General features: G+C 42.1%; 1 protein-coding gene across 1 annotated transcript; it reads right to left on the reverse strand.

Annotated features, from left to right (window-relative positions):
• Positions 1-14,530: 14,530 nt before the first annotated feature.
• On the reverse strand, positions 14,531-15,511 carry LOC146073077 (olfactory receptor 5AR1-like). The gene has a single exon (XM_083180257.1). It carries the CDS (start codon positions 15,509-15,511, stop codon positions 14,531-14,533), a length of 981 nt encoding a protein of 326 aa, XP_083036383.1.
• Positions 15,512-16,796: the final 1,285 nt, after the last annotated feature.

Raw genomic sequence — 16,796 nt, forward strand, 5'->3', positions numbered from 1 at the left:
AAAATTTCTATGTCCCCCCTTTCATCCTTTTGGCTATATGGGCACAGTTTTCTAGATGAGGTTGCACCAATGACCTATACAGTGGCATTATTATATTCTTCTTTCTGGTAACATTTCCATCCTGTGAATGCACACCATTTACTAAATTTCTGTTTTCTATCTTGCAACCAACAACTTATCCATTCCCCCCCCCCTCACCACTTCACCATCTGACCCTATCCCCTCCCACCTCCACCTCTTACTCTCTCCCTCTATCTGTTCCCATCTTTCCCACCTCTTCAATCTATTCCACTCATCGTGTACTGTCCCCTCTGCCTTCAAGCATGCTCTTGTCTCTCCTATCCTCAAAAAAAAACTAACCTTAGTCCTAATTCTCTCTCTATCTTCCGACCCATTTCTCCCTTGCCTTTTGCCTCCAAACTCCTTCAGTGTATTGTCTATAACCACATTACTGCCTTTCTTTCCTCCCACTCCCTGCTTGATCCATTCCAGTCTGGCTTCTGTCCCCTCCACTCCACTGAAACTGCGCTCACAAAAGTCTGCAATGATCTTCATGCTGCCAAATCTTAAGGACACTACTCTCTACTCATTCTTCTTGACCTTTCTGCTGCTTTTGACACTGAGGACCACCCACTTCCCTCTCTTGACTCCAGCTACCTTGCACTTCCACTGACAGTAGGTGTCCTCTCTTGACTCCAGCTACCTTGCACTTCCACTGACAGTAGGTGTCCCCCAAGGCTCTGTTCTTGGTCCTCTAATTTTCTCTATCTCTATACATCATCTCTAGGTGAGATCTCATTTGCTTATTCAACTTCCAATATCACCTACCATATTTTTCGCTCTATAAGATGCACCTGACCATAGGACACACCTAGTTTTAGAGGAAAACAGTAAAAAAAATTATGAACCAAATAGTGCAATACATGTCAGTCAAGGAACATACCAGAACAAATGAAACTACATCGGACAAACCACAAAACATCTTCAATCTAAGTAGGAGACAGTTAACGCAAGAGGAAGAAAAAGTACTAAGAAAAGGCCTAAAGTTTGCCCCAACATCACATATGGATCATTTCAATAAATACATTGATGTTCAAAAGTTCATAAGAAAGGTGACTTTGAGGAAGTTCTTTGCTATAAAAGAAAATAAAAAAGCTCTAAAAGAACAAAGCGGTTCGGATAGAGAACTAGATACAGATGAAATCCCATCAAAGAAGAAGAAAAAGAAATCCATATTTTATCCTACACATATAAAAGGAAACTTCATAGACACATTTGCAAAGATAGTAGTTGAAGAAATAGGCTCCTTAAAACAACCAAAAGTAAAATCAAATCTAAGCAGGAAAGAAATGAAAATCATAAAAGATCTAAGCAAAGATGAAAACATCATAATCAAACCATGTGACAAGGGGGGAGGCCTAGCAATATTAAATCGGGATGATTATATTAAAGAAATACAAAGGCAACTATCAGATACCACCACATATATGAAATTAAAGAAAGATCCATCACAAACAATAGAAGCTAATCTGAAAAAACTGCTAGATGAACATCTAGCCAAGGGAGGATTAACCAAAGATGAATATGAATATGTAAATATATTGAACCCCATAACACCAACAATTTATATACTCCCAAAGATACACAAAAGTACCACTAATCCACCAGGGAGACCAATTATAGCGGGAATTAACAGCTTGACATCAAATTTATCCTCTCTGGTAGACAGTTTGCTACAACCGATGGTCTGCACTATACCTTCCTATTTAAAGGATACTAGTGACACACTAGAAAAACTACAAACATTCACATGGACAGAAGAAAGCACTCTATCTTCAATAGATGTCACATCCCTCTATACATGCATACAGCATGATAAAGGATTAGATGCAATTTCTTGGGCCCTGGAAAAAAACAAATCACACTGAAGAAAGAAAGAAATTTATTTTGGATGCAATCAAATTCATCCTAAAAAACAACTTCTTCTTCTTCGATGGAACGTTCTATTTACAACAGACGGGAACGGCCATGGGCACAAAATTCGCCCCAAGTTACGCAAATTTATTCATGGGTTTCTGGGAAGATGAACACATCCATGGTAACGTAACTTGGGGCGGAAAGATAAAAAAATGGCATCGATATATTGATGACATTCTGTTGTTGTGGGAAGGAACAGAAGAAGACTTAAAAACCTTTTTTGAAGAGATCAACATCAACTCTTTTAATCTAAAATTCACCACAACACACAGCAGAGAAAACATCAACTTTCTGGATTTAACCATATACATAAAAGAAGGTGCAATAAACACAAAAACCTATCAAAAACCAACAGATACCAACACGTATATATCAACAGACAGTCAACACCATGCCCTATGGCTGAGAGGAGTCCCAAAGAGTCAACTGATGAGGGTGAAACGAAACTGCAGCGATCCAGAAGTCTGCAAAAAACAGATGGAAGAGATGAAGAAAAACTTTGTGGAAAAGGGATACAAGGAGGAAGAAATTAATGAAACCATGAAACAAACGGTAGAGATGGACAGAACCACATTATTAGTAAAGAAAACCCCAAAAAGAAAAACACCAACATCAAACGAAAAACAAAAATGGTCTTTAATCACCGGCTATGACACTCAACACAAACAAATAGAAACAATAGTGAGGAAACACTGGCATCTCCTCCAAAGAGATCCCGTTCTCAAAGACATAATTCCAGAAAAAACAAATTTCATCTATCGGAAGTCCAGAAACTTAAAAGACAGGCTTGTCAAAAGCACTCTATCAACTAACACCAAAAACCTAATTAGGACCAAAGGATTCCACCGATGTGGAGTATGCATTGCCTGTCGAACCATTCAAGACACAACATCAAAATATACAGAAATCATGGTTAACAATATCAAATTCAAAATAAACGACTTCATAACTTGTCATTCCTCAAACCTCATATACCTGATAGAATGTGAATGCGGGTTATCTTACATCGGTAGAACCACCCGTCCGTTAAAAACGAGAGTATCGGAGCACATTCGAAACATTCGAAAGGGAGTAGAGACGCATCATCTATCCCAACACTTTAAAACTAAGCATAATTGTGCAATCCAAAAAGTAAAAAAATTCATGGGACTCAAATTAATAAAAAGCACATGGAAGGACAAAAACATAGAGACCAATCTGGCGAAGGCAGAAATGAAGATGATCTTCGAATTGAAAACTCTGACCCCTAGTGGGTTAAACCACGATTTTGAACTGAAATGGTTCCTTTAAAGATGATCACACCTTCCTGTTATGTTATTTTATTTCATTCTATAGCCCAATATTTACATATATACGTTGCTCATTAACATATCTTTTTTCAAAGAAATAGTTATACATACATTTCCAATGCATAAGCACACGTTTTACATATAATCAAAGTTTTCCCCTTTGTCAGTTTACAATGTTTATTTCAATGTTTATTCATTTTTCCTTTAAAGAAACTTCAGCCATCTTGCTACTCCGCATATAAACCATAGAACATATCAAAACGTCGGCCATCTTGGTACACCTTTTCTACAGGAACTGTACAGCGGTGAAATCCGTTAAAAAAAGCCCCGTAGCGCCATGTCTGTAGGGCATTGAATGCTACACCTGCCGCTAACATATGGATAATATAAATTAGAACACGCTGGTGATCGGGCGCCATATTGGGACTCCAGAATCATTCCCTCTATGGACGCGAGGATATAGAACGGCGGCCATCTTGGAACACCCAGAAATAGACCAAACAGACGAGTATACAGAAAGCAGCGGCCATCTTACAACACCCGGAAGGAGGTCGAATATATGAAAGCATTAGCACAAAGCGGCGGCCATCTCGGAACACCCGGAAGACAGCTCAATACACAGAACTCCGCCATATTGAGACTCCCACATATACGAAAACGGCTTTTTAACATAATAATTGTACTTTCCTATATTTATGGTGTAATTAGAGGACTCTTCACAGAACTCCAGGTTTTATAGAAAGTAAATAAGTGTCATTTTAAACAGAAATTAGAGAAATAGTCTCCTCCCAAACAGGAAATGGATATGCCACCATTTTAATTGATCACTCCATAAATAGCAAGTCAGCAAGCATCTCCTCCATGCCTTGATAAAGAGATCCTAATCTCGAAACGCGTAGGCAGGAGGACTTGCTATTCCAAAACCCTTTTATGTTTGCTGAAGGAATTTGGTATTTGATCGCACCCGGAGAGAAAGGTAGGATCTTTGTTTTTTTCAGAAGTATAGGCAGCAGAACCGGTTTGTAGCATTATACTTGGATCAGACCAAATTCTCCGAGGGATGCGCACCAACCCTCCGACAGCAAAAAGGCGTTTTTAAACTACATTTTAATACATTTTAAGCTGTAAGAGTTTTCACTATATGTTCAAATAAAAGTGTATGCAGAAACTAAAAGAAACCTTGATGAGAGTCTTCCTTCAGTGAAAATCGTGAGTACCGGTACGCCATCTAAAAGATACCTTTATAAGACTGTTACAGCATGTTGTCATGTGAGTAAGGTACGCCAACGTACAGCCTTCTCCTTGAAATTGAAAATAAAAGAAACCCAGATAGGTTTCCCCTCACTACAATATTGTGTAAGTGAGGTAGGAACCATTTGCATATCCGGGCACAAAAGAACTTTTTGTGAATTACAGAATCCATCCTAATACTTCTTCCCTTGAAAAATCTTCTCTTTCATATATCCGAGGATGATACATTGACAGAAGAAAGAACAAATCTAGAAGCCACAACATCAGAAATTGAAGATAAGTACCCCCTTTTTTCCCTACACTTAACTGATGCAGCGCCAACACTGCTACTAAAATTCTTTTTTCAAACTTGCAACGTTCTGGGACTTTAAGGGATAGTCCCTTCTTGTAACAGTGAGGCAGCACAACATCAGGAGCAGCGCCAAAGAACCTAGCCAAAAAAACCAACATATCAATACATGTCAGTGTACAGTATGTGGAGTGAGATACATGTCAGTGTACAGTGTGTCTGTATGTTGAGTGGGATACATGTCAGTGTACAGTATGTGGAGTGACATGTCAGAGTGCAGCCCATGTGTAAGCAGATAGCGGCTATTTGTGGACTTTAGTTGGAGTGACCCCAGGGACTGGCCACTGTGTGGGGGGCCTGGCTGGGGAGCGGGACAGGGATGCTGCTAGGTTCGGGGGTGGGCACGTCAATATCACTGCAGTGATGGAGTAGTGGATCACTCTGAGGGGAGGGAGCTGGCGGCCCTAGTCACAGCCCCTGGTTTACCGTGAGCAAGTCTTGTGGATGTGTCCCACGACGTGACAGTCGGTCCCTCGTGGAGGATAGTTGAGGCTGTGCTGCCGGAGCTCTGTGCGCTGGTACAGGGACACTGCAGTGGCTTGCAGTGCCCCTTCAGTCTTGGCAACTTCATCTATGGCGGCGGGAGGTGAGTCCTCTGGGATGGCAACTAGTTGTGCTACTAGTTTCCATCAGCCGCAGGGACCCCACCGATGATATCACATTCGCCGAACGGACCCCGCTGCTTTGACCTCTGTAAGCTTCTGATAATTACCAGGGGAGGGGGAGAACAGGCTCTGCTGCAGCTACTGAGATGCTGGTGCAGCAGCACCAGCATCCAGGAGTTATTTGCATGGTGTTTTTGCTGTATTCGCTCCATAAGAAGCACACACTTTTCTCCCCACTTTTTTGCACTATGCACTATGCATTTTTACGGTAAATCGCTATTTTCTTGTTTTTTTTTTCTCATCTATGCATTATCAGGCACTGCGGAATCCTTGTGGTGCCAAATAAATAAATGATGATAATAATAAATAATAATAAATAATCATTTTAGCAGCCAATCCCAGTAGCGCACGCAGGGGGGGTTTCTGAGTACCCAGAAACCCCCCCCCAGGAGTCTAAGGTTCCTAGGCTGAAAGCTGAGGGTCCCCTCTTTCCATGGGTACAAGAATTTTAAAAATCGGCCCATGGAAACCGGAGATATCTGACTTCAAAGCAGTGGTCCCCATCCAAGCCTGTTAATTGCTCTTCCCAGAGAGATATTTCAGGTTCTCTCTGACTTAGAGTTTTTCTGAGGGTATATTCCAAAAGCTGGGACACTCCCCCTTTGAAGGACACTAGTAGCTTGTCTCTACTGTGCCCAGAACCAGAGATATCAGCCTTCCTGCAGCTGGTTACTGCTCCAGCTCCACACACCTGGTATGTAGTTTTATATGCTCATTGGCAGATTGCTCTGCCTCCTGAACTCTCATCCCCTAGTTCCCAATACCATTTGGTAGGTGGGATTCTCTAGTTTTTAATTCCATTAAAATCTTAGAAATCTATTTCTGGGAACTGGAGATATCTGCAGTCAAGCAATCTGTCCTCCCACCAGAAAATTATGAATAACAAGCCCACTCCACTATACCAGTGACGTGCGGTGAGGTCATTGCCTGGGGAGGCACTGACCTCACCGCACGTCACTGCATACATACATAGGTACTGTATGCAGCGGCCGCCCGCCGCCGGTACATGTGCGCCCCACCTGCCCTCCCACCACCCGGCGGACTCACCTGTCATCTTCTCGGCGGTGACGGCGGCCGGTCCTCTCCACGGCGGTGAGTGACAACGGCAGTCTCCCAGCAGGCGCCGGACTCCCCGCTGCCCGCGCTGCTGCTGCATCCTATCACGGTTCCTGCATGTGTGATTGGACAGCGGATCCAGCACTGGATCTGCTGGCCCAATCACATCTGGGGGCGTGCGTTTATACTGGTGCCCCTGTCATTGCGGCACCAGTATGAATGCCGCTTCCCCATTCATATTCAATGGGCTTTTACAGCCCATTGCTGCACCCTGCCCCCCTGCCCACCCCTTCCCGCCCCACGCTGCCCGGAGTTTCAATGTTAACAGCGGGAGGCACCTCTCCCGCTGCCTCCCACCCTCACATGCAGCAGTGTAAGAGGGTGGGAGGCAGCCGGAGCGGGAGAAATGATGAAAATAATAAAAGAAGATATATAAATATCTTCTTTTTATTATTTTCATCACTATGACAGGGGAGGCTCTGCCTCCCCTGCCTCCCCTGACTGCACGTCCCTGCACTATACACCCCTCCTCTGCATATTAAACATCCTCTACCACCCTGGAAGTTATGTATCAGGGCCCCTTCATTCAGCCCAATGCCCCCTTCTCCCACCCCATCTCCCACCATCTGTGCAGTAAAGGGGTAATTAGTGGAAATTACTGATCCAGGCCCTACATGCTGAGCGGTTGATATAATACCCCCTACCACCCGTGGGACATCAAAGCTTCCCCCACCCCTACCGCTGGAGGATCGGTAGGTGCCCCAATACATTGCTATGCCTAGGGGTGTACACTGCTGTTGACGCCCCTGTATGTATATATATGTATGGTATGTATGTGTATATATATGTGTGTGTGTGTGTGTGTGTGTGTCTATATATATATATATATATATATATATATATATTATTTATATACATTTGGTCTATCTATAATACTTTAACTGACTCTGCATATACTGGGTCACCTAAGTGTCCATCTCCGTGCTTTGCTCCGCCCCTCTGGAAACCCCCTTCTGAAAATCCTGCGTTTGCCACTGAATCCCATGTGGGACAGTGTCAAATGCTTGACTAAAGTCCAGATAAGCTACATCTACTGCCCCTCCTTTATATATTAGTTAGTCACCCAGTCAAACAAGTCAGAGTGAATCCATATGTTTCTTTCTAAATTTAAATAATCCCAAACTGTAATTCTCAGATATTGGAGTATATATGGATAAATGTAATAAGGTCAGAGTTACAGATGTCCGGGATTTCATCCGAGAACCCAGGTTGGTTATGCCTTGTAAATGACTGCCGCTTGTAAAATATAGCAATTCTCAGATGAAATCCAGACTTCCGGCAACTCAGATCCTATTTACCCCCCAATGTTGTAAATCTACTGCTTAATAACTTCACCCCCAAATTTATTGATGTCAAACAATGCTGTTATTCTTTGGGCTAGGAATAAAATAACACTCAAACAACTCAACAAATGTACAATATGATGTAATCAGTTTAATATAATAGATTCATCGTTAAAGTAGGGATGTGCATCGGCCACTTTTCGCGTTTTGGGTTTTTAGTTCTGATTACCTTCAGGTTTTGGGTACTAATGGGTTTTGCCAAAACACCCTCTAAACAATTTGGGTTTTGGGTTCTGATTTTTTTTTTAAAAGCATAAAAACTGCTAAAATTGCAGAATTATTGTGTTTTTTTTTTGCTCCTACGCTATTATTAACCTCAATAACATTAATTTCCACTCATTTCCAGTCTATTCTGAATACCTCACACCTCACATTATTGTTTTTAGGGCAAAAGGTTGCACCAAGGTAGCTGTATAACTATGCTAAGCCACACAAGTGTGCGGCAAAAACACATGGCTTATCTAGAAGTGGCACTGCAGTGGCAGACAGGGTGGCAGTTTGAAAAACTAGGCCCCAAAAAGACCCCTATCAGGCATGATCGTGTTTACCACCAACTGAGGATCAGTGGGCGATTGGTGCAGCACTGAGTTGGTCTGCGAGTGTGCTGTGCTGTGTATCTGTTTTTATCAGTTTAATATCTAATAAGACCACTATCTGGCTTGATCCTGTTGTTTACCACCAGGCGAGGAGCAGTTGGTGATTCGGCAGCCATCTGGTTGTGTGATGCAGGGTGAGAGTGGCAGCGGCGGACTCCCGGACTAATATAGGGAATATCCTCATCTGCATTACAGTGTCTATGAATGTGACACAGTCATGTACGTGTTATCAATGCTTAAGGTACAGTGTCTACATTAACAACACTACAGAATGGCTTACCGGAGACACCTGTAACACCCTATCTCAGGCAGTAGATGCAGCAGCAGAGAGGTATTATATGTACGGCAATAGAATGGAATGCAACCTACTGACCAGACATAACCAGGCGACGACCAGCCGAGGAGCAGTGGGTGATTGGTGCAGCAATAGCTGCAAAGGAGTGGAACCTTCTGACCACAGGCGGTGACCAGCCAAGGAGCAGTGGGCGGTTGGTGCAGCACTGAGTTGGTCTGCTAGTGTGCTGTGCTGTATATCTGTTTTTATCAGTTTAATATCTAATAAGACCACTATCTGGCTTGATCGTATTGTTTACCACCAGCCGAGGAGCAGTGGGCTATTCGGCAGCATTCTGCAGGCAGTGGCAGAAACGCTCATGTCACTTAGGCCGTCTTCTGACGGCATCTGGTTGTGTGATGCAGGGTGAGAGTGGCATTGGCGGACTCCCAGAACAATGCAGGGTGAGAGCAGCAGTGGCGGACTCCCGGAATAATGCAGGATGAGAGCGGCAGTGGCAGACTCCTGAAATAATGCAGGGTGAGAGCAGCAGTGGCAGACTCCCGGAATAATGCAGGGTGAGAGCTGCAGTGGCAGACTCCCAGAATAATGCAGGGTAAGAGCGGCAGCGGCAGGCTCCCACAATAATGCAGGGTGAGAGCGGGTAGCGGCTCTTCATCTTTCCCTATTTTTTTATCCTCCATATTTTGGATCTCCATTATTTTTGTGAAGTTATGCCACAGGACAGCACCACTAGTAGGTAGGGTGCCGGACGGGTTCCCGACAGTCGGGATCCCGACAATCATTTACCCGACGTCGGGATCCCGACTGTCAAAACGCCGACAGCCGGGTGCCCGATGGCCACCCGCTATTTTCCCTCGTGGGGGTCCACGACTCCCATAGAGGGAGAATAGAATAGGTGGCTCGCTTAGCGAGCCACCATGCCCGCAAGGGGCTTTTTTGCACTCGCCATGCTGTCTGACTCTGGCCAGTCGGGATCCCGATGTCGGGATAATGACTGTCGGGATCCCGACTGTCGGAGTCCCATACCACACCCAGTAGGTAGGCCCCAGCCAACTGGAATTATATCCTGCGATAGGTACGGGTAGCCAGTGACAACAGCTGACTGGAATTATAAAATACTGCGTTAAGTACTGGTAGCCACTAGCCAGTAACAACAGCAAACTGGAATTATAAAATACTGCGTTAGGTACTGGTTGCCAGGGGCAACAGCAAACTGGAATTATATACTGAGTTAGGTACAGGTAGCCAGTGACAACAACCGACTGGAATTATAAAATACTGTCTTAGGTACTGGTAGCCACTAGCCAGTCGCAACAGCAAACTATTTAGGTACTAGTCGCCAGGGCAACAGCAAACTGGAATTATATACTGTGATAGGTACTGGTAGCCACCATCCAGTGACAACAGCAAACTGGAATTATAAACTGCGATAGGTACTGGTAGCCAGTGGCAACAGCCGACTGGAATTATATAATATATTATATACTGTCTGCAATAGGTAATGGTTGGCAGGGCACCAGCAGACTGGAATTATAAAATACTGCATAAGTACTGGTCGCCAGGGGCAACAGCAAACTGGAATTATCTACTGCGATAGGTACGGGTAGCCAGTGACAGCAGCCGACTGGAATTCTAAAATACTGCGTTAGGTACAGGTAGCCAGTGACAGCAGCCGACTAGAATTATAAAATACTGCGTTAGGTACTGGTAGCCACTAGCCAGGGGCAACATCAAACTGGAATTATATACTGCGATAGGTACTGGTAGCCAATGACAACAGCAAACTGGAATTATAAACTGCGTTAGGTACAGGCAGCCAGTGACAACAGCTGACTGGAATTATAAAATACTGCGTTAGGTACTGGTCGCCAGGGGCAACAGCAAACTGGAATTATAAACTGCGTTAGGTACAGGTAGCCAGTGACAACAGCTGACTGGAATGATAAAATACTGCGTTAGGTACAGTATTGGTGGCCAGTGACAACAGCAAACTGGAATAATATACTGCGATAGGTACTGGTAGCCAGTGGCAAAAGCAGAGCAGACTGGAATTATATAATATATTATATACTCTCTGTGAAATCTATCACGGGTAAGTATTTCTGTTCTTCCCTTTCTTTACAGGTTCTCCATATAATACTTGAAGACCATTCTCAGTCAAATAATGTAAAACGTTTTATTTCACCGAATAACAATATTGGTCAATTTAATACATTTCACATTCAAAGTATTCACAAATAACAATCAGGAATGAAAGTTTTATTTAGCTGGAACTGCGGACGTCTGTACTTCAACTGTCTCCTCCACATCCTTCTCCTCAATTCCTAGAATACCTATAGCAAATACCCTACCTTCTTGCGATAAGATAATCAATTGATTACAGACTACAGATACATCTACCATATATATTAAACTGTTACAATGTAAAATAATTCATTTCAATAACAATTTCTAAGAGGCCTCTACTAATTCAATTACTATAGTTTATTATTGTTGCGCAATAATGGGTTCATTTTACCCTTAGTGTCTATGACTTAACTGCGGTTACTCTTCTTTTATTCAAGCGCTTATAATGTGTAAAGTCTTTCTATCTTGTAGAACTCCAGATTCTGAGGGAGAACAGGTTCCCCAATTAATTTGTAATCCACTAAGCAAAGTACTTTGGAAGGAAGGTACTCGTTAATTGTCCCTGAAGCCACTTTACAAGCGCAATAATGAATTCACTTTTACTGCTGATTATAAACTTGTTCCTGTTACAATTGACGGAAATGTTTTCCTGAATTTTTAGGGAGATGTTGGGTGTCCAAAGTCTACTTGACCATCTCTCTCTCTGATAAGACAAATGGGACGGTTTCACTATAGGATTAACTGGTTAATGGTTAACTTTTGTAATCCAAAAGGGTTTAAATTGGTTGACTGAAGGGCTTGCTAATATAAACTTTCTTCACTCCATATTCTCGGATATATATATACCTATTCAAAGGGTTAATTCTCATTTTTCTCAAGCTGTGCAACTGTCAGCTGGTTTAGTCATAAGTTCACTGTGCAAAGACTTATTGGCTAGGTAAGAAGCTGGACTTTGGTTGCACTGTAACTGTTTCTGAAACCTTTCATATGCACTTTTACTTTAGTAAATCTGTATTAACCATCACCATCACCGCTTGTACTGTATTACCATCTCCTAAGGTGCTGCAGCCGGGGCGTGGGTATAAGCTGTCAGTCTGCACTGTTTTAGCTGCTCTGTGTCTAGTGCAGTAGGCAGAACTGGGGATGGCCTAGGCTGCCTGTGAGGGTGCTCTGTAAACTGTCCCTGGAGAAACTGTCTTTCCCTGACAACATAAGCTGGTTGTGAAGTAGTCTGTATTTATACTGTACAGCTGAGATTTATACTGGGAGGATACTGATTAATATATACATATCCCTCTTCACAAAGTAATCACTAAAGGTGTCCCTTTAGCTGTCCATCAATGTCTCTATGGAGACTTGCAGCCAGGCTTTAATCTGTAAGGGGCTGTCCGGAGGCTGCACTATACTGCTTTGGGGGCTGGCTCCGTACTCACCACACCCCTCTCTTCTTTTTGACTGCTGCCGGGCTCAACTCCTACTCACTGCCCCTCTTCACAGAGACTCTTTATCTTCTCCTCACAGACTGCACAGCCCAACTCTTGCTCCCTCTCAACTGTCATTCCCTGACCCTGGTCATGTGACCAACTCCTGACCTCTTCAACAGTTGTAGAGACAGCTGGGAATTGTTCATCACTCAGACAATGTCCCCTGTGGGGATAGCATATGTTTATAGCACATTGGGGCAGATGTATTAAGCTTTAACAAGAGATAAATGCAAGGGTGATAAGGAGAGATAAACGTCCAGCCAATCAGCTCCTTACTGACTTTTTTCAAACACAGCCTGTAACATGGCAGTTAGCAGGTGATTGGCCGGACGTTTATCTCTCCTTATCACCCTTGCATTTATCTCTTGTTAAAGCTTAATACATCTGCCCGAATATATCTTATATTAAGAAAAACTAGTATGGCATTGTATGCCTGTAAATCACTACATATATATGAATTTATCACACTCTCTGCAATAGGTACTGGTTGGCAGGGTATCAGCAGACTGGAATTATAAAATACTGCGTTAGGTACTGGTCGCCAGGGGCAACAGCACACTGGATTTATATAACGCAATAGGTACTGGTAGCCAGTGGCAACAGCAGGGAGCAGACTGGAATTATATATATACTGCATGCAATAGGTATTAGGTACTGGTTGGCAGGGCACCAGCAGACTGGAAGTCTGCAGTAGGTAGTTAAGTAGGTAGGTGGTACTGGCAGCAGCCACTAGGCAGTTTACGGCAGGCACTAGCAGCACCAGGGGACTATACAAGAGCACATGCAGGCCCCAGCACAAAGGACTAGGAGAGACAGTACACAGCAGTCGTCCTTGCAATGGTGATGATGATCCCACTGAACATAAAGGAGAGAGGCCCCAGCAGAGACAGTATACACAACAGCAGCAGCAGCAGCAGCAGCAGCAGCAGCACACCCTTTCCCACTGCTCCAAGACTGGAGTGAAGATGACGGCACAGGGTTGTGGAATTTACAGGTTCCATGATCTCGCTGGGCAATGACGCCGAGCAATGCCATTTTGCCCACGTGCCCGGATCCGAGTCAGGGGGGAAGCTCCGAGCACCGCTCGGATCCGGGCTTGGATTCATACCGTTGGTGAGGGCTCGGATCTGGGGAATCCTAGCCCGCACATCTCTACTTTAAAGTTGCATTTCCTGTTTCGAAACAGGGGAAAAAAATATTTTGTAAAAAAAAGTACTAAACATGGATTTATGGTGAAGACATTAGGGCCTGTGATATGGCAGGTGTGTGCATTAATTGAAGGGAAGACTTGGACATCTCATTGACCCACAGTTCTTTCCATGCTAAAAAAGAACTTGACTCTCATAAAGGGCTAGGTCTACCCTTAGGCATCTTTTGAGGCAACTGCCTAGCACACTGGTGACTTGGGTGGGAGGGGTGCCACTGAGTTTTCCTATAAAAAAAAAAAAATTAAGGATGCCTAGGAGTAAAGCCCCGTACACAGGGTGCAATTAATTAGTTCATTTGTTTTACCTAAGGTGCCAAGAAGTCTTACACCGGTCCTGCTCATATGTGCCAGAGTACCTTAAACTTATTCTTAAGTAAACAATTACCAACTTCCAGTTTTGCTTCCATAGAAAATAACCTTTCTAGGTGTACAGTATTGCTACAAAAACTTGCAAGCCCACAAAAAAAGCAACATGTAAAAAATATAGTTCCAAAGACCTTTGAGATTTGAGATTAATCCAGAGATGAATCCAGTATTTGAATTTAAATAAAAATAAATAAATGAATAAATAAATAAAAGCTTAGATAAATGAAGACGGTGATCTAAACCAGGATACTCTTTCTGCCAGATTGCTTTTACAATGTTAGTTGGTTGTTGGCAACAAAGAAATTCAGCAGGCAGACAGGTTGGCACAAAGAAAGAGTAAATTATGAATTTGTAACATGACCCTATTCGTTACAATAGATTTATTTTCATTATATAGGTGTAAGTGGAAATTTTTAAATGTTAATAGAAATATGCTTATTTTTTAACTGATTGCATGGAAAGTTAATGTCTCTTGATTGTGGTAACTTTACTGATGGCTCCCAAAACCTCTTTGTTCCGTAAGCTATAGACAAATGGATTTAACATTGGGACCACAGCCATATAGAGTAATGACAACAACTTGTCCTGTTCTTTATCATGTTCAGACTTTGGTTTAACATACAAGAAGATGATTGGTCCATAGAATAATATGACTGTGGTGAGATGGGAGGTGCAGCTGGAGAAAGCTTTGAAACGTCCCCCTGAAGAACGGATCTTCATTATGGCGGAGATAATGTATACATAGGAGGTTACAGTGAGAGATAAGGGTAAAAAAGCAAAACATATATCTTCAAATAACATAAGGATTTCCCTGCTTGTGGTATCACTAGTGGTGATTGTATACAATGTTTTCAGGTCACAAAAGAAATGGTCAATTGTGTGTGAGGAACAGAAGGACAACATGGATGTGAGGATTGAATACATTAGGGAGTTTATAGTAGATATAAGCCAGGAGGAAGCAGCCATTATATTGCATAGTCTCCTACTCATGATCAGATGATATTGCAGGGGCTTACAGACTGCGACATATCGGTCATATGACATAGAGGTCAGAGTGAATATATCACAAATAACTGATAATGTAAACCATTGGAACTGAGTAATGCAGGCGGGAAAGGACATCCCATGGTCCTTTGTTATAAATATGGACAACAGCTTTGGGAGAGTGCTTGACACATATGCAATATCTGCCACTGATAGGTTACACAGGAAGAAATACATTGGGGTGTGAAGCTGCGGCACCAGGCAGATAAGTATAACAATTAATAGGTTTCCAGTCACAGTCATTAGATACATCAGTAAAACTCCAATGAATAGAACAAGTTGTCCTGCTTCATAGGTGGAGAACGCTACGATGTAGAAATCAGTCACTGTACTGTTGGGACATTCGTCCATCTGGATTGTGCTGGTTGGTGGAATTAAATAAAGCAACAAATTAGCCATTACTTACAATAATTGTATTGAATATACAAGTTATAGTATGTACAGTACATATAATTATTGATAAAAAAACATTCAACAAAGCATGAATTATAACACTTTTTAAATGACTTATCCCATATTCCTCCACTTTGAGGATACCAGTATAACCCCCAAATTATACCAGTGCACTCCATTCATAGTTACATAGTTACATAGTAGGTAAGGCTGAATAAAGACTTGCGGCCATCTACTGTAGTTCATCCTAGGTTTTAATAGCTTATTCCTTGTATAGTATGTTGTGAAATTTTTAAAGACAAATTCTGATTTCTATTTGTACCCATGGATGTTTTTAACCAATAAATGTTTATCCAACCTTAATTTGAACATATTTATTGTCTCTGCCGACACCACTTCCCCAGGAAGATTGTTCCAAAGTTTGACTGCTCTGACCGTAAATAAGTTTTTTCTTCTAAGGGAACAAAATCTTTTTTCTTCTTATCTAAACTTGTGCCTTCATGTCCTAGATTCCTGTCTAGCAGTAAAAAGGGTGTTTGACAGTTCCTTATATTGGCCCCTGATATATTTGTACATGTTGAGCATGTCCCCCCTTAAACGTCTCTTCTCTAGTGTAAATTCATAACAGTTCTGAAATTCATTTATGGGACTTACAGTACTGTACTGTAGCTCACACAGATTTTTAGAACATAATATATCTATGAAAAATGCAAATACATTTTAACCATATTAAAGATAAAAATATATGCACAACTTATGCCACTTGCTCAACAAAAATAAATCAATTATATTATACCTGTACATTATGACAGAAAATACATAAAATATGTGGAAAATATATATTTATATATCCCATCACCTTGGCAGTTCCTAGTATGTAGCATGATGTAAATATTGTCACATTATAGTCACATAATTTGCAAGGAAACAGCTTGCTATGCCACTTAAATAAATCTAATAAAGTGCATTTTATATGATACACAAAATGGCTTCCAGTTTCCAATTGCAATACTAAATTAATATTCCTCTCTCTGTTGACATGCAGAATATATTACATCAAAATTCATCTGTAAGGCCAAAATCTTCTATAGAGGAACATAGTTAAGGTGGAAGCGAGAATTATGGGAAAAAGGGAATATGCATTGGGACTAGAGTGACAGGGAGAGCTCACTGTTTTATACACTGTGGTCATTAAAGTTTTGCTGCATTGAACATTCTAAACTCCTGTGCAACAATATATTTATCTTCATAAATTATTGGAGATTCACCTTAAGATGTGGGATATTAATCT

This window comes from Crinia signifera, chromosome 4 (genome assembly GCF_055691185.1).
Source record: "Crinia signifera chromosome 4, ASM5569118v1, whole genome shotgun sequence".
In the NCBI taxonomy this organism is placed as follows: Eukaryota; Metazoa; Chordata; class Amphibia; order Anura; family Myobatrachidae; genus Crinia; species Crinia signifera.